Source organism: Gambusia affinis, linkage group LG17 (assembly GCF_019740435.1).
Source record: "Gambusia affinis linkage group LG17, SWU_Gaff_1.0, whole genome shotgun sequence".
Classification (NCBI taxonomy): domain Eukaryota; kingdom Metazoa; phylum Chordata; class Actinopteri; order Cyprinodontiformes; family Poeciliidae; genus Gambusia; species Gambusia affinis.
In genome coordinates, this window is record NC_057884.1 from 13,978,745 (window position 1) to 14,000,640 (window position 21,896).

Consider the following 21,896-nt stretch of genomic DNA (forward strand, 5'->3'; position numbering starts at 1 on the left):
TTGATAAAACTTTGTTGAGGCGAAACATGAAAACATTTTTTCCACTTTTAACTTGATTTGGATTGATTTTGTTTTGACATTGCAAGTACTGTGTGGTATGGAAATGAGGTGATATATAGCCACAAATGCACTACTATAAATTTGCAATGCAAATATCTTACACTATGTTCTTTCATAGAAGATTTGGGACATGTTAGTTTGAAGTAAAATAAAACAAAATAAAACTAACCCATCCTTAGGCAAAGAGATGCAGACCAAAATCAGAAATTTAATAATTTCAGACTCAGTAAAATCTTACTAATCCAAAAGTGAACCGAGTTAAAAAAAGAGGAATTTAAATGATTACAAAATGTTAGTAGTATATTTCTTGATATGACACAACCTTATTTAGAACGAACAAAATGTTTTATTATCGCCATCTAATTTTATAAAAACCAAGGTGTTATTTTAGGTGACTGCAGTTTTATTCATCTATGTATGAAAAACATTTTAAGATAATCATAAAGTCTGTTTATTTAAAGGTGGTTAATTAAACTACACACGTCCTCTAACGACGGAAGTAGCTTTTATGCGTTGTAAGCCGATGTTATGTAATGAATGTTTGTGGTTTGTAAAAACAGTGGAAAGCAGCGGAGTGACATGCCATGACGTTGTCCAACAATGTTTTGGTTCCTGACCATGACGTAAGACACAAAAACATGGTTCCCTTGTTTTGAAGCGTAAAGGGTGCTAAGTGCCTCCTTAACTTTACTACGCATGAGGATGCTTCCCCGAAACTGAGAGGCTGGAAAACGACCCGAAGAGACGATGGCCCAGTCCGTGGAGACGTGTGCTGAAACTGGACGGAGGCTGGTGTGTAGCATCCGCCGCGTTAACGTTAGCTTGTGAGAAGAGAGACTGGGTTAGCTTAGCTAACGTTTGCAACTGAAAACATTGGGGGGTATTTGTCATGTCATGGAAGCTGGTAAAGTTTGAGGAAAACAATGAAAAGAACGGCGTATGCCGAATTGTAGAGACTATAACTTATCTTATTTGTGTAATATTCACAAAGCATTTGAAAACATAAATAAGACAAATTGTTAAAGACGGATAATTAACTAGAAACAATTACAGTTATCAGCAGCTCATTTCTCATTCGATTAGCGTCATTAAACACTTGAAGCGCGAGAAGTCACATTTTGCAATTGTGCTGCTATGGTAACCGAAGTGGCGCTACAAAATCCGAAATATTTTACGCATTAAAGTTAGACACTAAATGAACGTTCAGTGACTCTTTACTATTCTTTAGTAACCATCTGTGGAGAAGCGTGGGCCTTTTTAGGGATAGCCAGTGGGCTTTTCACGTGTGTCTGTTTTTGTCATGTAAATAATGGCATTTTTCAATGGCAGCGCTCCATCTGCCGGAGGATGTACGACGAGAACGAGGATCTATCTGACGTTGAAGAAATTGTAAACATTAGAGGTTTCAGCGTGGAGGAAAAGCTTGCCAGTGACTGCTATAATTCAGAATTTGTTCACTTAATGGAGGGCAGAGGTAAAAATCATGTCATACAACTTTATTATTCACTTGCAACAAAGTAAATGATAATTTGACTGGCAAAATATTGTCTTTACATCAATACATATATGAAGAGATGCCTACACGATTTGGAGTAAAACTGACAATAATCCTGTCTTACAGACTTCACCTATGAATATGTGCAAAAGGAGGCCCTCAGGATACCACTTATTTTTAAAGAGAAAGATGAATTAGGGATCAGGTAAGACGTTTTCTACACAAAACAGCAATTTTGTTACTACTGAGGTTCTTTTCACTTTTTCTTAAAGTGTTTAATTAAACTATTATTAACGGGACCACAATACATTTTAAAGTTGTTCAAATTCAAATAATATAACTCATTAAATGTAAACAGATCCTTTTAAAACCACTAAGATGTTTGTGTATTTGCATTTGTAGTTGTGCAGATCTTTCCAGTTGAAAAACAAACAAAATCTCAGCAGCATTATTGAGCATTTGTGTTCTTATGCTTATTTCTTTTGAAAGAACTGCTACAGTATAGAAGTGAAGATCTAAATTATATCTCATTGTCAGACATGTTTCTGTGATAAGATCTGTTTTTCTATTTTTACCATGTCTTTTTTTTTTGCAGAATGCCTGACTCGGAGTTTACAGTCAGTGAAATAAAAGGATTAGTTGGTAAGAGTCAAAATTCATTCTAAAGGACACAGTAAATAACCACCACATAATATATACATATATGTGTGTGTGTGTGTGTGTGTGTGTGTGTGTATTTCTTTCTTTTTTTTTGCTAGGTTTAACAAAGAAATCATTGCAACTCTATTTTGACTTCCTGTAAACAAACCAGATCACCACATTAGTGGCTGACAATGACAGATTTTGTAACACAGGATTATAAAGTCGTAGTGTCTTTGTACTTAAAGCAGAAAAATGTTGCATGAAATTATTGGTTGTAAAAGACATTGATATATTTTAATAAAAATTCTGGAAATATGTATATAACATTTTTAAGTATAACACTGAGATGAAAACTTATACAGGTTTCTGAACTGTGAAATACTATAGAACAATTCCCCGTCACTGCTATAATTGTGATATTTAATTTTTTTTGCCATTTTCTCTTTAGTTTTTATCTTTACCTACAAATACATTATTACTTTAATTTTGAATAAATCAGCCCCACCTAGTGGGGACTCCTGTGAATGACACTTTGAGGAGCCCCTGAAGTGATTCCAATTGGAGCAGATTTACAGTATCCTCAACACACCTCTAGTAAAGATGTGTAGAAGTGTCAATTACTTAGTTTTTTTTCATTCTGAAAAAAAGTTTGCAGTTTTTTTGACAGTGAGCTTTGAAGTTTTGACCTATTTAATCTTTATTCTCAGTGTGCTGTTTTGTTGATAAATTATCAGTATTGTTGATAATGAGAATTGTCTTAATTCTGTTTCAAAATTGCAGCTTTATTGTAAACTTTCAATAATCAAAATAAGAAAAAATAAAAGATTTTTGCCCAGACTGTAAGAAAATTACCTTTGTGATATAATATCCTGTGCAATTCCACAATTTGGAGCTTTTGTAATAAAGCCAATGAAGAGTTGATTTGACCTGTTTTGTTGCAGGCAGTCGCAGGTCTGTGGATGTCATGGACGTGAGCACTCAAAAAGGCTCGGAAATGAGCATGGCTCAGTTTGTCCGTTATTACGAGACCCCGGAGGAAGAGCGCGACAAACTCTTTAATGTGATCAGCTTAGAGTTCAGCCACACTAAGCTGGAGCATCTCATCAAACGGCCCACAGTGGTAGGAAATGCATGGTGATATTGTGAAAAATTTCATAAGCGTTCAGAAACCTCTATGAAGTTGACTGAAAACTTGTTTCTGAGTCATAAATGTTCAGTTTTTCTCGTTTTTACAGGTGGATCAGGTTGACTGGGTGGACAACATGTGGCCTCCTGATCTAAAGCACAGCCAAACAGAAGCTACCAACATTATTTCAGAGATGAAGTACCCCAAAGTGCAAAGGTAAAACTTTGCTAATCAATTTGCTTTGTATCGATTGTAAATACTGTAAAGTATTTTCTTTACTGTTGTCCTCCTTGTTAGTTTCTTATAGTTGGAATGTGTTTTATAGTTCATATTTGTCTCATTTTTAATGATTTTTTTTTCTTCATAGAATTAAGTATGATCTTATTTTGTTTTCAGGTACTGTTTGATGAGTGTAAAGGGCTGCTACACAGACTTTCACATTGATTTCGGAGGAACGTCAGTTTGGTATCATGTATTCAAGGGACAAAAAGTATGTTTGTGTTTTATCTTTCTACCTAAACTATATTATACTCATACTTAAACTAAGATTTTGCTTCATGTGGTTTAATAAATGGTAGCCCCAGGTTTTTTAACATTAGCTCAGTCCATTGCAGTAACAACACTTCTTTTTGTCAGGTATTCTGGCTTGTGCCTCCAACCCCACATAACCTTGCACTGTATGAGGACTGGGTCCTTTCAGGCAAGCAGAGTGACGTCTTCCTGGGAGACCGAGCTGATGGATGCCAGAGAGTGGAGCTGAAACAAGGATACACCTTCTTCATCCCATCTGGTGAGTTGACTTAGTTGTTTTTAAGGAGGCAATGGGAACAGATTACATACCAGATGAATTAAGAAGGACACAAAGCCTTTTACGGTTACTTTGCAGTAAATGCAGAGTTCCTATGGAAGTTGGAGAAGTCTTTAAAAGTCTGGGATTTAATTTGAATTGTAGTGAATCCTTATAGTCCCGGTGTTTGCAGTTTACATATTTAAAGCCTGACCACTGTAAAATGGTAAATTGTGTATGTGTAGTTTAAAAACTGGCAACAAAGAGTGAGATGTATGGAAATTTTGGGAGTTTGGAAAAGTATGCCTTTTGTAAAAAAAAAAACAAAACAAAGTTGTAGCAACTCTGTCCAATCATGAGTTTGGGCAAATGTTGCCTTCCTTATTGTTTTGATTGTTTTTTTGTTTTGTAATTTAAGGTTGGATCCATGCTGTTTACACTCCTGTAGACACACTAGTTTTTGGAGGAAACATTCTGCACAGCTTTAACATCCCCATGCAGTTCACTATCCACGAGATAGAAAACAGGACAAAGGTAGGAGTCTTCATGCTGGAAAGCATGGCGATACACCGACCTGCACAGGAAACTCTGCAATAGATTCATCTCAGTGAAAAGAAACATTTTGAGTTTATTTTAAACGGCAAAAAAGAACTGCTTTCTGCTGTTTATTGGCTTCTCCGTGAGAAATAGTTTCAAGCATTCAAGAAAAGAAATCACATGAAGACTTTAACCCAAATTCCCCAAGAGCTGTTCTGTCTCCTGTATCATGTATTTTATGTTGCATCCTGTTTATGTTATTTCTATACAAGTCCATGTATAAAACCAAAATTTTGTATTTGACATCTCTGAAAACCTTTACAAAAAAACCCAAAAAACGATTTTGTTAAATATTGCCAGTGTATAGCCAGTCTGAGTATAAATCCCTTTTTCCTTTCTTTAGGTTCATTCCAAATTCCGCTTCCCATTTTACTACGAGATTTGCTGGTACGTCCTGGAGCGATACCTGCACTGTCTGACCAAAAGGTCCTACTATACTCATGAGATCCATAAAGAGTCTGTCGGTAAGAACGATCGATCACTACGCAAAAGAAATAGAACAATACAAAACATATGATTCAATGATGGATAAATTGCTGAAAGGATAATTTTCATAGAATATATAAAGAAAGCTGGAATTCAAAACCTATAACATCCAATTTTTATCACACAGACTGAATACTAGCAGCTGGACTTTTTCTCATTATGTAAAGTGGAATCCAGCAATCAGGAAATCCTGCAGGAAAGAGGCTCTGCATCAAGTTGGAGTTTAATTTTAATTAAAAGAGAGGCTATCACATCATTCTGCTTTTGAATTTGATGCCTGAAGTTAATTTTATTTTGTTTTTGAAATAAATTGCTGTTGTCACAGTTATTGCCACCTAAAATAGTTCTTTTCCTTAATAAATTAATTCAACAAGGGAAAACCCATCGTCTTTACTTTATATTTGTCAATTATCAGAAAGATTTAGTTGTGGGGGTGGGAAGCGTCTTTGCAAGGTGAAGTAAAAACAAAACCTGACTCATTTTTAGTGAAGTTTGACATGTTCTCAACAAGCGGTATTATTACCTCTGTTTACTTCTAGACTTTGAGACAAAGATAAAAACAGAAAGCCCGTCTTCGGACTCCAGGAGCCAGGACATGAATGAGGACTCCTGTGGACCTCTGGTTAGGGACGGCCACAGAGAAAAAACTGAAAGACCCTCTGGAGATGGCCCTTGCTCGCCTGACATCATCAAGGGCTCACTGCTCAGAGCTGCTTTATCTGTCGACTCGGAGGACAGCTGTAATCCTTGCTCCGCCTCTCCAGACTTCTCCAAAACCCCCTCGGAATCTCCAGGTTCTGAGGCTCAGAGCAAGAGGACTCACCTGACACAGCATGAGCTGATCGGGCTCAGGACACTGGTGGAGAAACTGGAATCACTCCCTGAGAATAAAAAATGTGTTCCGGTGGGAATAGAGAGCCCTCAGGCCCTCCTAGATGACATGAAGGTAGAAAACTCCCCAAAATAAAACAAACAAAAAAGAACCACTGAAACAATTACAGGAGTAGACATAAGACGATTTGTTTTCCTCTTTGGCTGTTTAGGTTGTCCTGAAGGAACATGCCGATGATGACCCAAAATTAGCAATCACCGGGGTTCCTGTTGTGTTATGGCCTAAGAAAGTCTTAAAGGTAAGCAAAACAAACCAGATTTTGCAGAGAGTGATCATTTTCTATTACATTGCTTCAGCCCTCTTTTACAGACAAATGAGCTGCAGGACGATGAACTTTGCAAAGTGGGAGTAGGTTTATGATGTTTTGAAAAATGTTTAGCTGCAGGACATATTAAGTTTTGGTGTTCATCTAACTTTTCTTGACTTTAAGATAATGCCAAAATGAAGATAATAATGTATGAAAGTTTTGTGGTTCTAAATTTAATGTTTAAATTTGATCTTCAAGTTTTGTAGTTTTGTAGGATACCCCAATTAGAATACAATTAAATACGTGGTCATAAACCTGTGGCTGGTTGTCAAAAGGAAAAAATAAAAAAATAAATCTTTGTATTTTAAGTTATTCCTAGGTTTGGTGTTTTACACGGGTTTTTACTAAGCCAGTCAGAACTGATCAGTCACATTTGTGTTGCAAAAAGGTTAATAGTGTACAGAAGATTACAGAAGCACTTATTACTGCTCTTAAATTTGGGAATAAACATTTTGAGTTCTGCATATTGGTCATCTCAATCCGAGTCCGGAGGATGACAACGATCCTTTAAAATCCTGTAGGCACTTTGTACACTGTGGGTGGTCACAGAAGGCAGGCGATTTCTGACAGGATCATTTTGGCGATGTCCAATCTTGAAGGGAAGTTGAGCAGAACCAGCAAGTGAATGGGAAACTGAGAATATTTTTCATAAAAAGCATGATAAAAAGCTCTTAAAGTGGACGGTGGTGATGCAGCCTCTGCCAGCTGTCGTTGCCTGTTGGAGAATGCGACCAAATCTCGTTCAGCTCTCCTAAGAACCTTTGTAAGCGCCGAAACGAGGATCATTGTTGTGATGACGTGTTAAAGGCGGAGTGTCAGAAAGACACTGTCTTTTTAAGAGCAGACGCTTCTTAAAAAGACAGTGGCCAATATCCAGGCATCAAATACAAATGTTATTTGTATAATGAAATTTCTCTTAAGTCAAGTTTGATATATACTGCCTTTTTATAACTGAAGGTAACATAGTTGCTTTATTGTACTATAAAGTGGCACTATGTGCCTTGAAAATACATCATGCTGCCCGTCTAATGTATAATTAATGTATGTTAATCTGTGATATGTAAAAACAGAACAACCCCTACATTTACCTTAACAATAACAATGTCAGTATTGTCTTCATTTTCTTATTGGAACACTTTATAGTAAAATTACCTACAAGGATAAAAGCTTATGCAAGTACTTGTTTTTAATAGTAGTTGGCAGATCAGACCTTAAGCTGCTAGGGAAAGTATTATTTATGCATCTTGAGATAATTGTCAGATGAATGTTTGGTCATAAAGTTTCTGCTGGTCTCATCAAGCCTCTGGATCACCCCGCCACCCACTTGCTGTCCCTTGAAAGGCCAGCTGCTGGTCCCAGGGCCTCTTTGTGTTTGCCTTTTGTAATGAGATGCCATCTGGCTCTATTGGTTGTGCACAAGCCTGCTCTTCTCTCCTTATGATGCGCAGAATGAATATGACAACACTTTTGCCGCTTCCTCTTTTCTCATTGGACCGAGGCCTACACCCCCAGTTCATATTCTGTTGCTCAGCTGCCTCCCATTGGCTCGGCGTTTGCAGCAACACCCCTTTCCTTCCATGGAGCAGATCCATATTAATGAGGGAGAATTGTGTGCGTGTGTGTGTGTGTGTGTGTGTGTGTGTGCTTCCTACATCTGCTTGTGGTATTGTGAAGCTTTAGAGCAGGAGGGAGGGCTGTAGGCCTGACAGCAGTAGCAGGAGTAGAAGGAGGAGGAGGAGACTGCAGCCATGTCAGTTTGCTATGAGCTGGACGGCATCTGAAAACAAGCCATGGCCATGTCGCTGAGCGCTGATGATGAGGACTACGACTCAGACTCTGAGCAGGTTAGCACACTGACGCCCTGCAGGCAGGCAGGCAGGCACACCGAGCCAACTGGAGGAATGTTTTGTGTTTACGCTTGTGTGGAACATCACAGAGCAGTGGGGAAATTGAGCTTGTTTGAGACAAAAGCGTGGATTGAGTCTGCCCTCAGTGCTCAGCCTTTGGTTTGAACCTTCTGTATAGTTTTCTTATTTGTGTGTTTATTGCAGAGAAGATAATTGGTGTCTTTTTACTGTTAAAATTTTTTGGTGGTTGCCTTCTGATGCTGATTCATTTCGGATTTAGTGGTCTGACGGTGAAAATAATGAACTCTGTTAATATTTCAACATGTGTTACATTATTGCACCCATTAACCTAGGTATTAATGGTAGCTGGATCTGTGAAAGAACTTGCTTGCAAATTTTAGCTGATGTAAATAAATTTCCTACTCCACTGCTCACCTCAGCGCCAAACTCCTCCCTCACTTAAAATCTGTGACCGCATTTGAATGAAACAAAACACTGAGCGCTGATGAACGAGTCCATCTTGTTCTGCTGTCAAGTAGAACAAGTCACATGACCTTTCCAAAATTGATTCCAGTCATTTACACACACGCACACGCCCACACACACACACACACACACACGCGCACACACACACACACACACACACACACACACACACACACACACACACACACACACATTCTTTAAGTCAGTAGCCTTAAACCCAAAATTGTTCAGAGGATGACTCGGGCTCTGAAACTGAAACTTTAGGAACAATTTGAGCAACTTGTGTTGAATTTAGTGACATCACCTGCAGGTTTCAAATGTTGCTATCACATTACTTTATTTTTGGTTGTTTATTCCAGTAGATGTGGAAACTGTTTTTATCTAAACCAAATTTTGCAAATATTTTATAACTGTGTTTTTTTTTTTTTTTGAACCTCTACTGTTGCTATAAGATCATTGAAGTTTGATGTTGCCCTTAGGTTTGTAATTGTCTGTATATGTTTTATATTTGTTCTCATTATTTATTTTATATTGACGTGTGTGTTCAACTTAATGAACATAGAGTTCTTGGTCATTTCATTAATCGTAGCAGCTGTTCTATTAAAATGTTTCCCAGCAGAATAAGCACTCAAGAAATTGCTAAATAGTCAGATATTTTTATTGTTGATAAAGACTGAACTATAACCTGTTTGTAGTTTGCCAATAAAATAATAAAAATGGTTATTGTTTTTCTGCTAAAACCTAAATCTAAATAATTCTTTGTGCATCAGCTATTTCTGCTGACAGGACACAAGAAGGGATCAGTCTGTCTTCTTACTTGCCTCTTGAACTAGTAGTTTAATTACCTGTTTTATTTACCTGTAATACGCTGTGATCATTAGATAAGTAGCTGCTTAACATCAACCTGAGTATCTCTCAGACTGTAACTGTTCAGGTCTGGTCTCTGTTACTTGGTTATCTGGACCTTCCCTCTTGTTAATCCCCCTAAAAAACTCCAGGGCAGATTGCACCCCCCGCCCCCGGTTCTTCAGTATTTCACATTAATCCTGTCTGCCAACCACATATCTGACTGTCCGTGTCAGTCTGTTTCATGGCTGCTGTAAATTATCATTATGTGCCCAAAATTTACCACAATCACTTTTTTTCCCCCTCTTGGAGGCTCTCTAGTTACAGTCCTCATTGGTTACAAGTGTGTGTGTGTCATACACTGTTCTGTTAGGGAACGGGACGCGGCTGTTGCTATGCTGACACCAGAAAAATCTGCACTGCCGATGTAACTGAAGGAATCCAGGCTTCGTCTCCAATAGCTGCAGTGTTTTTCACCTCTTGCTCTTATTTATTTATCCCCCCATTCTGCTGCTCTGTGTCTCATGTGTGATGGTGGAGAGCATCGAGTGGATTTTCTGATCTAAAAGAACAGCCACTGAGCTGCCAAAGGAGGAGAATTACAGCACAGGAACAATAACGGTCAAAGATTTATAATCTCCATTGGCCAGATGTTTAAAATAGAGCAGAGATTATTATGAGTGCATGTCTTTATCAGTCTGTGTGCTGTGGAAGACAGAACAATGTGTCTTCCTCATGCAGCATGTGTGAGATGTGGCTGTGAGTGTAGCTTCTCTTTGAAGAAGAAACATGCAAGGCAGCAAGAGGCTAAATTTGGATGGTGCCTTCAGGGACATTTTTTGATGTGATTGTTTGTTCTTCTGTTCAGTCCTGTAAGAGGCATGGAATACGTGTTTAAAACCAGCCCCATCTGGTCAGGTTTGTTTTCTGTGGATAAATATTAATGCCTATCATCCCTTTATTTCTGTGTACATTGAAATATTATCCTAGAGAGAGAAAGCGGAAAAAAACCCAAAACAACAAAATAAACAAATGCTGTTCAGCACTTACGTCATCTTATTTGATTATTAGATTTGCAGTTATGCAGTGCTTTCCGAAAGGTTTCGCACATCTTGAGCTTCTTCACGTTTTAAATATTACAGCCTCCAACTTCAATGTATTTTACTGGGATTTCAGGTGAGAAAAAGGAACTTTGTCAGAATTTTGTTTGGTATCCAGACCCAAATTATTTGAGAATATGTGGCAAGATTAGAGACTTTCCACACAGTTTGAACAACTTTGAGCTACTTTGCAAATTAAATAGACAAAACTTTTAGTTTCTTCATGTTTAATACTGGAAGAGACACACCCCAATAAGATTAAGACTTAATTGTTGCAAAACATGGTTCTACACAATAGCGTGTGAAAGGAATTAAAATACAAATGCATGCTACCCTTTTTAAAATTATATAGGTTTATGATCTATATAGAGTGTTTGGTTTAAAGTAACCAAACATGAAAAACTTAAAGTAGTATGGACATTTTTGCAAAGGAATGTAGACCTTAAATGTACTAATGGGCTTTACTGTACCTGTTATGATATTTTCTTAATGATATATTCTTTGTAACGGTACTGAGACAATTAGATATTAATTATTAATTGTAAAGGTTCTTTGTTGTCTCTACATTGATGTGATTAAACTTGGAACTTTTATCCCGAAGGATTCACTGCAGGCTTCATGTTGAGCAGCGTGACACCAACAGATACCGCCAAAGTAAAACTACTGCTTAATTTTTTTTGTCAATCCGCTCGTCACTGTATCCCTTTTTGCCCTTTTAGCCCCGGCCTCCCAACCGGCCGAAACCTAAGATGGCAGCATCTCCTGCATCAGCAGTCAAGCTGTCGGCCAGCCGGGGAACGTCTGGTGCCAGGAGAAGAAGGACGCGTTGCCGAAAGTGCGAGGCGTGTCTGCGGACGGAGTGCGGAGAATGCCACTTCTGTAAAGACATGAAGAAGTTTGGAGGGCCGGGGCGAATGAAGCAGTCTTGCATCATGAGGCAGTGCATTGCTGTGAGTACAGGATGCTGGGAGCGCTCGTTTTTATTCAGAGATGAGGTTTGGCTCGCTAGCTTTCTGAGTGACGTGACACAATTGGCAGCAGTTTTATATCTGTTTGATAAATAAGCAAGGGTAATCAACCCATCTTTGCATAAAGACTGATAACAATTAATTGGAGAAATGATAAAGGCAGATGGATGAGCATGTTGTGAGAGGCTATTGGTTGGCACAGTATTAGATGCTTATTGTTTTATGTAGATTTGGCCCATCAAATATGAAGAATACTTATAGTTGTTGGTTCGCAGGTGTATTTTTGTGTCCTGACTTCCTCAAAGGCTTCTTGAGGAATGTTTGGTGAGGTGCTGTTTGCATGTTTCAGAACCATGGACAGATAAATATATACAAACTGGGCTTGTATCTGGAGCTTAGACTTTTTAGTTTCCAACTTATTAAATAATACTTTCAAAGATTTATAACATTGAGTATTGCTTTTTGAAGGATACACGTTTCTAATAAGCCTCTTAGACTAGAGCAAAATGACATCACAAACAGCCACAGTTCTGCTGTTTTAAGCTGTCTATGACTATGTTTTTACAAATCTCTTCTTATTATGGCAAAATATATGCTATTAGCAATAGATTTTGAATAAACGTGGTTAGTATGGAACCTGGGAATGTCTGCAAAATTATCAAATTTCATTTAAAGGATTTTATGGATCTGACTAAATATAGAGGAAGAAGTTAAGAGAGTGGAAAAATTTGTTAGACTTTATTTCCTATCCTATGATCATTGTTGTATGAGTCAATCTGTCTTTTTTCCTGCTTATTTAAAGGCAGACCTGTAGGAAAACATCTGCGTTAAAAAACGTTTTGTATCTATATTTTTTAAACAGGTCAAAATAGATGGAAATAATCTTCTGATTTGAGCCTGGAAAAGAATAGAATGTGGTAATGAAAAGTGTATATGAAACCTCAATCAATTTTAACACTCACGTTTTGGAGATGCTTCACTCTCAGAGCCTCTACTTTAAATGACCTCACTGGCTGAAATGAGTCACAAGATTGTGTGATCATCTCAGCATTGTTCCAAATCACCTACAGTCAACAAAAGCCTTAGTTTGTTTTCTGATGTTGCATAATTGTTTGTACTTAACCACAACATTTCTAAAGCGAAGCACAAGGATGGCAACAGCCTGTTGTCTGCCCCGACCTCTGACCCAGGTTTGGGCAGAGTTTCCCAATCCTGGTCCTAACGACTCACTGACCTGCAGGTTTTAGATGTTTCCCTGATTCAACACACCACATTCAGACGATTGCATTTCAGCAAAACCTTGTTATCAGCCATCAACTGAAATCACGTGTGCTGAAGCAGGGGAATGCCTAAAACATGCAGGACAGTGAGTGCCTTGAAGACCAGGGTTTAAAAAAACATGGCTGCAGGGAATGTTCAGTGACAGGCAGAAAGGTTAAGTTTTGAAATGACAGATTAGAGACAGATTAGAAAAACGTTTTTAATCAAGAGTTTAACAAGCTTAAATTCATTACAAGTAAACAATTTAATGCATGGAATAATTTTTAAAGATAGTTTTTTTTTTTTTTTTAGAATAAGTTAGACTGAATTCAAAGCTCAATCTGAATTGCAATTGAAACACTGGTCAAAATTAGTAAATAAAATATAAAAGAAAGAACAAACTAGACTTATCTCACATGTTTATTCTTTATGTCAACTCAGTATTTTTTGATAATGTTCTACTTTTTGTAAGTAGATCATTTCGATCATTTCGATCTCTCCTGGCACTTTTACACTATGAGTCTCATTAACCCAAATGCACTTCCAACATTCATACATTTATATGTACATTAGTGGGCAATTTGAAGTTACGTTAATGTGTTGGTGGGGAGGGAGCCCACAACTTCTTCTTCCCACAAAGCCACATGATGCTGCCCTTGTTTGTTTTTTGTTACCTATGTTGCCTATGTTGCCCTATGTTGTATTTTCTGCCACATTTTTGTTACTACTTTATTGCGCTGTTATTTGCATAACTTCCTTACATCTTTTGGTTGGTTTCTAAGCTTGCCTTACTCTTCACAAGAAGCTTTTATTCCAAGAGTCACTAAAAATGCACATACAAAAATGTAATTTCCGTATACTAACACAGACAGATGTACTGATTGTCTCCTTGTGTGGGTTTCCTCAGCCGGTCCTGCCCCACACAGCAGTGTGTCTTGTCTGTGGAGAAGCTGGAAAGGAAGACACAGTGGAGGATGAAGAGGAGAAATTCAACCTGATGCTCATGGAGTGCTCCATCTGTAATGAGATTGTTCATCCGAACTGTCTCAAGGTGAGCTGTTCAACATCAGTATGGTCAAATATAAACACTGTAAACAATATCCTTTTCATGCTATGGACAGCTGTCAAACAATAAATTCTGATTTCATTTAGGTTAAAGATTCGAGTGGATTAGTCAATGATGAGCTGCCGAACTGTTGGGAGTGTCCAAAGTGTAACCATGCAGGAAAAACTGGAAAAGTAAGCATCACTGTGGACTAGATTCCGTTTATGTTAATTTGATCAATTTGCAAAACAGCTAAATTTATCTGCACATGTCAGAGCCAGATAAATAAAGTTGTTTTCTCTTTTCTTCCAACTTTTTGGCCACAAAGCAAAAAAGGGGGCCAGGATTCAAGTACGCATCGAACCTTCCTGGCTCCCTTCTCAAAGAACCGCGCTTAAACCGAGACTCAAAAGAGGAGCCCGAGCCGCTGCCCCCGCCGCTGCTGCCGGTGGTGATGGCAACGACACCTGTTACCCCACTGACGACCTCGTCCGCTGTGAAAAGGAAAGCGGAGCGGGAAGTAATCTTGAAGAAGAACGATGACGAGCCTCCTAAGAAACGTCCGCCCCTGCTAGCTCTGGAAAGCTTACCACGAACACGACTCGAAGATAATCCATTGAGGAAGAAAAGGAAACTGTTTGATACGAATGATGAACCCATTATGTTGAAAAAGAAGGTAAGACCCTTCTTTTGTTTTTACTAACCTTTACATATATTATTATTAAAACATGCATTATATTTGATATTAATGTGCTGGAGTTGTTCTAAAGGATTGACTCCTTTGTTGTATGATTTAATAGATTTGTTTTAGAGCTGTAACGTAACACTTTTCACTACTGCAGCTGACACAATCCATCATCTTTATTATAACAGTGGTAATGATGTTATCCGTAGCAGCAGTTCCTAAATGTCCCATGTCTTGGCTCTCTAAACAGCATTAGCTTCTCGTTGGGGACCCTATTTGCAAACCAACAGACTGCTACAAGAAATGTAAAGAAATATTGACTTTTAAAAGGTTCTTTTCTCACTTTTATTCACTATTCAAAAATTATTACATTCATTTAGCATTAATGCTGCTTCATACCTTCTGATTTTACTTTGCCAGGAGTTCTTAGGGTTTTCTGCAGCACTGTCCTCCACAGCAGGGCTAGATGTTGCTTCTTTAGAGCCAATATTACAGTCATAGATGTATGAAACATCTATCATGTCTCTGTTGTGAGTGAAAGACAGTGAATGATCCTTATTTCAACCAGATGAGGAAACTAAGTAGCAACATGTGAGTAAAATTACAGTAAATCCATAGTGAACTTTTATTTTTATAGCAAATACTGATTAAAAATTTACTGAAGTATCTGGACATTTACGTTTAGGAAAAGTAATGAAGCTTGATATAAACTTGTGGGAATCCTTTATAGCTGTAGACTAACTGTGATTGCATTAAAATGTAACTTTCTCTTCTTGTTCTTAGAAAAAGCTTTTAAAAGCAGATGATCAATTTAGTCTGAAGCCTTTGCAACAAATCAAGACAGAGAACGATCACAGGGAGGAAGATGAGGGACACTGGGATCATGAAGAAGATATTTTATCCTCAGACCGAATGCATTTTAAGAGGAAGAGCCAGTATGACGATGAGGGCCAAGATGAGGATTCAGAGGAAGAGGAGGCTGCAGGTAAAGAGAGAGATGATAAAACCAAGGCACTCGTGAGTCCCCTGCTAAGAACATCCTCAGCCAGAGAAGGTGACCACTCATCCTCCAACTCTCCCAGAGCCGGACCGAGCAGCGAGTCAGGAGATGGCCAGGAGAAGAGCTCTGGTCCACTCAAAGCCCGTCATCAGCGCCGACGTCTTCCAAACAAAGGACCGAGCAAAGAGTTGAGCCAAGAGGTCCTCAAGACGGAGGATTCTCTGAGCAACCAGAAGCACAGCGTGGAGAAGATGGAGAACAACGGTCATTATCGCAAGCCATTCAAAAACGAAGATTTTATAGCCAATCAGAACTGCAAACCTATAAAAACTGAAGAGGCTCAGAATCGTAGCTGTCCTAAGCTGGAGGACAGTGTGGCCAACTACCACAAACAGCCGCTGAAAACCGAGGACTGCTCGGGTAACCAGAATCACAGCCCAGTAAAACCTGAACCAGGGAGCGAAGCGGATGAGCAGAAACCAAGCTGGCCGCTCAGCAACGGCAGCAGTGACCTGGGTGACTGGCTGCGACACAGGGGTCAGGAGGTCAATGGGATGCCACACGTTTACTCTCCTCTTAGCTGGAACAGAAGCGCGCTGATTACACCGATATGTCCGCGTCCGCTCCCCCGCCGGTCGCCTCCGAAGTGCGTTCAAATGGAGCGCCACGTCATTCGACCCCCTCCCATCAGTCCCCCACCTGACAGACTGCCGCTGAACGACGGGGAAGCCCACGTGATGCGTCGGGAGGCGTGGATGAAAGTGTTCAGTCACCTCCCTCACAGGGATCTCTGCGTCTGCATGCGTGTCTGCAGAGCGTGGAACAGATGGTGGGTATGAGGCAAACGGTCCCGCTGAAAACGTCCAAACGAGAATGTGCAGCGAACTCACGGGTCGCGTCTTTCCTGTCACAAACCAGGTGCTGCGATAAAACCCTGTGGAAGCAAATCAGCCTGAACCGCTGCAAGTCGATAACGCCTCTGATGCTGAGCGGCATCATCCGGAGGCAGCCGGTAGCCCTGGACCTCAGCTGGACCAACATCTCCAAAAAACAGCTCAGCTGGCTCATCAACAGGCTTCCTGGTAAGAGGATTTCATCGGAGTGTAAAACTTAAGGGTCTTTGTTGAGAAGACTTTCAATCTGTGACATGTTCTGCATGCCACAGCAGTCAGTAGGAAGGTGTCAGTAGAGAATGGGTGTTGAAGCTGAACCAACGCTGTCACACCTCAGATACCCGAGGAGACAATCGAGCCATGAAAAGAAGGGATTTGTCAAATTTGATCCTCTCAGCTGGATATACTTGTAATTAACTTACAAGTATATTTTCAGAAAGATATAGGAACTTGTATTAGTTAATAATACTTGATATTTGCTCAAAAAGCTAGACTAAAAATACTTGGTAAGATTTTGTGTTTTTGTAGCGTGTAGGTGTCTGAATATGAGAAATACAAAAGCAGATGCAGATATTACTGAGCCTGACACAAATTTTGTGTATTTTGTTCACGTGAACGATTGTAACATGTAGGACGTGTCCCTTTGGTACTACAGGTCCAGGTGTATGCTGGTGTATGCTGGTGTATGCCCCATTATCTCACTTGTATGATTTGCATGACATAAGTCATAGAAATCTTGTTTGTAGTTGGGAACTATGATCTGAAAGGGGCTAAAATCTGCAAGGATTTTATAGAATGGTAAATGAAACCAAAGTCAGACTGCATTTCTCCTCCTTTCTCCTTAAAGGCATTGCTCAGATGCTCTTCAGGTTTGTCAGATATTTTCAAGCTGCACTGTGTCACAGCAGGTAGCATTGTTGCCAACAAGAAGGTCTTGAGTTTGAATCCCAGCCTGTGGTCTTTCTGCATGTTTGCATGTTGTCTCTGGGTTCTCCAGCTTGCAAAACACACAACTCTTGGGTTAAATGGTTTCTCTAAACTGCCCTTAGATATGAGTGTGTGTGGTTGTCTCTCCTGTGTGTCTCTGTGATGAGCTGGCAACCTGTCCAGGGCGTGTCCTCGCCTCTCAACAAATAAACCCTGGACAACGGCACCAGCTAGGCTAAGATCCGGGAAGGACAACTGGTACAAACAACGAATGGATGTCCAGACCTGGTTTAACTTGTATATACAAAACTCCTTACAGTAGCTCATTAAACATTTGTCTTGAACTGAAGATGAATTGTGGCCTGCCCATTATGTTAGCAAATCACATTTTAGTTAAACTGTGCAGACTACAGAAGAGGGAAAACAAATGATGGTTCATACTGTGTCCTTTTTTGCTTTCAAAAATGCTGCACTCCATCAGTGGAGCTCCTGACTTTGTACCATGCATAAGCATTTTTTGCAGACTCAGAGAATTGAATAAATGGAACCAGGAATGTGATTTTATTCATGAAATGTGTGCTTTCATGAACGCCTCTATAATCTTATCAGTGAAACCTCAAACATGGTTAAAACTATGTACTGTGAACCTCTGCAACATTTTTATTAATATAAACATAAATGTACCCAACTACACTGGTACACACCTGAATAACTGGGAGTCTACTGATATACAGTTCCTTGCAGTAGTATTTTGTCCACATTTTGTCATGTTATTATAACAAATTTTAATGTATTTTATTTGGACTAAAGGACAAAGCAAACACATAAAAGAAGTTAATCTGGTCAGACGAGTCAAAACCAAACACTCCATATAAACATGAACACACCCTGACTACAACAAACTTGTTATCCAAAGATTTTTAATAGATAAAAATGAAGTCTCCAGGTGTGCAAATTTGGCAAAGACCCCATAACACTTGCAGTTGTAATTGCAGTGAAAGGTAGAATGCAAATGGATATCACAATTTTCAGATTTTATTTATATAAAGAAGTTTGAAAAGTGTGTATTTTTGCCTTGTTTTACATTGATCTCACACTCAAAATCCAAATACTATACATTTAAGTTTGTGTTTGCAACAGTTGTGTTGTCAAAATGTGAAAAACCTCCAGGGATGTGATTGTTGTGTAAAGGCACTTTAGGATATGGGCATGGCAAAAAGTTGTCAAACAAAGAAGATATAAAACTTCACTTTGGTGCCTCAGTGGATAAAAACAATACAAAACTTGCAGAAAACAAGTTGACGAAACTTACAGTGACTGTTCAGGGCCTCTTCAGTTATGCGTAGGGAAAAAATTTACCAAAAAGAAGCAAAGTGAATTTTTAAATAATCTGAGAAGAGAACTTATCATTATTGCAAATGCTTTTTATTATGAAGGCAGTCAAATAATGTACTTCATAAAGCAACTTTGTGCAAACTTTTTACTATTTTACTGCAGAAAAGTTTTCCTTTATGAATTGCTTGGCTCTCCCTAATAGATCACTGTTATTCAGCAAGTCTACCTCATGTGCATGTGAGCTGGTTTACAGAGGAAATCCTAACAATGTCTTCAGAATGAATCTTCAATCTGCAGTGTACTTTTCTCTACCTGCAGTAAAACAAGATGAGGTGTTCAAAATGAAACTATATATTTCTAAATTCTTGCCCTGCAGGTTTGCGCGTGTTGCTCCTGTCTGGTTGCTCTTGGGTCGCCGTCTCGGCCCTGTGCACCTCCAGCTGTCCTCTGCTGCGAACGCTGGACGTTCAGTGGGTCGAGGGCCTGAAAGACGCCCAGATGAGAGACTTACTGTCGCCCCCGACAGATAACAGGCCAGGTATCAACACTTCTTAAGAAATCACTTTCACAGAACCATCTGAATATCCTCACTATCGTTACCAAACCTAATCATTTCCCTCAGATTTTGAAGTTCCTTTTATTATGTTCCAGGTCAGCTGGATAACCGGAGTAAGCTGCGTAACGTGGAGGAGCTCCGGCTGGCTGGACTGGACATCACCGACACGTCTCTGTGCCTCATCATCCGTTACATGCCTCTGTTATCGAAGCTGGACCTCAGCTACTGCAACCATGTCACCGACCAGTCTGTGAACATCCTGACCGCTGCAGGGACAACCACCAGAGACTCGCTCACTGACATCAACCTGTCAGGTACCAGAATCTCTCTTTTACAGGCTGGAAATCTCAGCTTACTTCACATGTGCAGTTCACTGGTGTGTGAGTTAAAAGATTAGGTTTATAAATTAAGCAAATGTGTCAGTCAGCTGGTTGGAATTGAGTTAAAAATATATTTGTGAGCGTTTTGAGCCACTGCTGTCTGACATGTTTCTGAAAAATGTGAAACATCATTTGGAAAAAATGTAAAATAAAAATAGTGTGATATCTATTAACTACCGAAATGTTAGACTTTGTTTCATTTTATGAACATGTTAGATGTTAAACACCAGGAACTCTGAGAAAACAAATCGAAAGAGAGCATTAATCTTGTTTTAGTGCACACAAAATTAACGAGTGAATTATCCAGAATCAGAATTTAATTCATTAAGAACTTTCTAGTCAGAGTCCTCAATGTTAATATCTGTGGAAATATTTTCTTAACAAAATTTATTGACATCACTAACATTTACGATGAAGGAAATGTAAATCAATCATTTTATAAAATCATATCTGCTAGTTTAGTTTAATTCATCAATAAGTCTAGAAAGTGACATCTTGGGATCACCAAGTTTTAATTAAGCAATATCTTTAAATCAGCTAGTTATTTGAAATATATGCCAGGAAGTAATCTTTTTTGTCCTACCATCACAAAGATAAAGTTAAAATAAGTAGGATTTAATTGTATTGAGTTTTCTAGTAACAAATGATTTTCAGAATGTGCGAATAAGCACCCTTGGCAAAGTGTTTTGTACGGGGAAAGTTCTGTAATGCTGTGGGCCTGTATCTCCTCTAAGGGTTTTAGGAACCTCGTAACCTTTAAAATACAGATTTAGCCATAAAACTAAAACCAGGTCCTCACAAGACATGCACAAATATCCTTCATCTCAGAACACTTCTGCACCTTTTTCTGATTTCTCACCTTGCGCCTCCCTCCCCTTGCAGTCTGTAACAGGGTCACCGACCAGTCGCTGACCTATTTCAAGCGCTGTGGAAGCATCTGTCACATCGACTTGCGCTACTGCAAGCAGGTGACCAAGGAGGGGTGTGACCAGTTCATCGCCGAGATGTCAGTCAGCGTTCAGTTTGAGCTAATAGAGGACAAACTGCTGCAGAAGATCAGCTAGGAGTGGGAGAGACTGTGATAAATGTATCGTCCACTAGGAGGCAGCAGACGACTTTGTGACAGAGACACAGAACTGACACAGACGGTAAATACGTCTGAAAATTGATGTGCTGCTGAGCCAGAATGTAAAAATGGAGGTCTTGTCCAGCTATGGCAATATTACATTACAATGTTTTTGTTGTTGCGCCTGTTTATGACTTATTTATTGATAAACTATTTGCATATTCTATCATAGCTATCCCTTGGTGTTTATAGACTATTTTGCTCTAATGCAATAACCTTTGCATTATAAATCACTATTTTTGTATCAGAAAGTTTTTCTTACATCTACGTGCAATATAAAATGCACCAGTGTATAGAATCATATTGCCAAAACAAGGAAAAAAAGGATAATCAGTTGGCATTGTTGTGCAGCTCTGTGGAGTTAAGGCAAAAATCTGTTGTTGGAAGGTAATTAGTGTTTGTGCGGTTGTTTTTACACTTTATTGAATGTGCCTGGATCTGTTTTTTTTTTTCTATTAGATAAAGCTACTGTTAAAAAAAAAAGAAGTTTTCCAATACCAAGACCATATTTGGATCAGGTACTGTACCTGTACGTATGTTTCAAAGCTTAAAACTTATTTGCACTCATGAGGTACATACGAATACATGAATGTATTCCTACATACGCTATGTTGTACAGTGTATAAAGCCTATTTTTTCAACACTAAAACGTTCTGCTGAGTAATTTTACTGACTGCTTGCATTTGACTCGGTTGCTCTGCGTTAAGTCATCAGTGAGCAGTCGCCTCTTTGCCATCTCTCTTGCTGGTGCTTTCTAGACGAAAGCATTTTAGCTCTGCATGCAGCTAAGAAATGTTTACATCCATCTTTAGATTTAATATTTCAACATTACCAAATCTAGGCCTTAGTGGAGCCCCTTAGGTTAAAATAAGCAGTGCTGAATCATATTAATCTGCAAAGACTGAAAAAATGGAAGGCAAAGTAATTTGTCTAAAGTATGTATAAAATATTATAAAATGATTGATTGATGATTGATTGAAAAACTGCCTCGTTGTTTTTTTTATTTGATATGATAATATCAAATAAAAAAAACAACGAGGCAGTTTTTCA

At 38.9% G+C, this 21,896-nt stretch overlaps 1 protein-coding gene across 2 annotated transcripts; it reads left to right on the plus strand.

The window, feature by feature from the left end:
* Positions 1-601: 601 nt before the first annotated feature.
* LOC122847192 (lysine-specific demethylase 2B) lies at positions 602-21,833 on the plus strand. 2 transcript variants are annotated; one of them, XM_044144649.1, is made up of 22 exons: positions 635-683; positions 762-852; positions 1,390-1,534; positions 1,682-1,760; positions 2,151-2,197; positions 3,139-3,317; positions 3,433-3,539; positions 3,720-3,813; positions 3,960-4,113; positions 4,529-4,644; positions 5,051-5,171; positions 5,733-6,139; positions 6,237-6,323; positions 11,391-11,621; positions 13,807-13,950; positions 14,052-14,138; positions 14,264-14,620; positions 15,413-16,458; positions 16,548-16,711; positions 19,161-19,322; positions 19,436-19,654; positions 20,603-21,833. In XM_044144649.1, the coding sequence occupies exons 2-22, from the start codon at positions 808-810 to the stop codon at positions 20,782-20,784; spliced, it is 4,173 nt and encodes a 1,390-aa protein (XP_044000584.1). In that variant the 5' UTR covers positions 635-683; positions 762-807; the 3' UTR covers positions 20,785-21,833. The 2 variants fall into 2 exon arrangements, with proteins under 2 accessions (XP_044000585.1, XP_044000584.1); XM_044144650.1 differs by having other exon boundaries at positions 602-852; positions 14,273-14,620.
* Positions 21,834-21,896: the final 63 nt, after the last annotated feature.

Excerpts from the sequence above, each read along its gene's own strand:
- LOC122847192 (XM_044144649.1), top strand. The coding sequence starts at position 808 with ATGGCCCAGTCCGTGGAGACGTGTGCTGAAACTGGACGGAGGCTG. Across the intron at positions 3,540-3,719 it reads AAGTACCCCAAAGTGCAAAG|GTACTGTTTGATGAGTGTAA; the intron begins GTAAAACTTTGC and ends TTTTGTTTTCAG. Across the intron at positions 19,323-19,435 it reads CCCGACAGATAACAGGCCAG|GTCAGCTGGATAACCGGAGT; the intron begins GTATCAACACTT and ends ATTATGTTCCAG.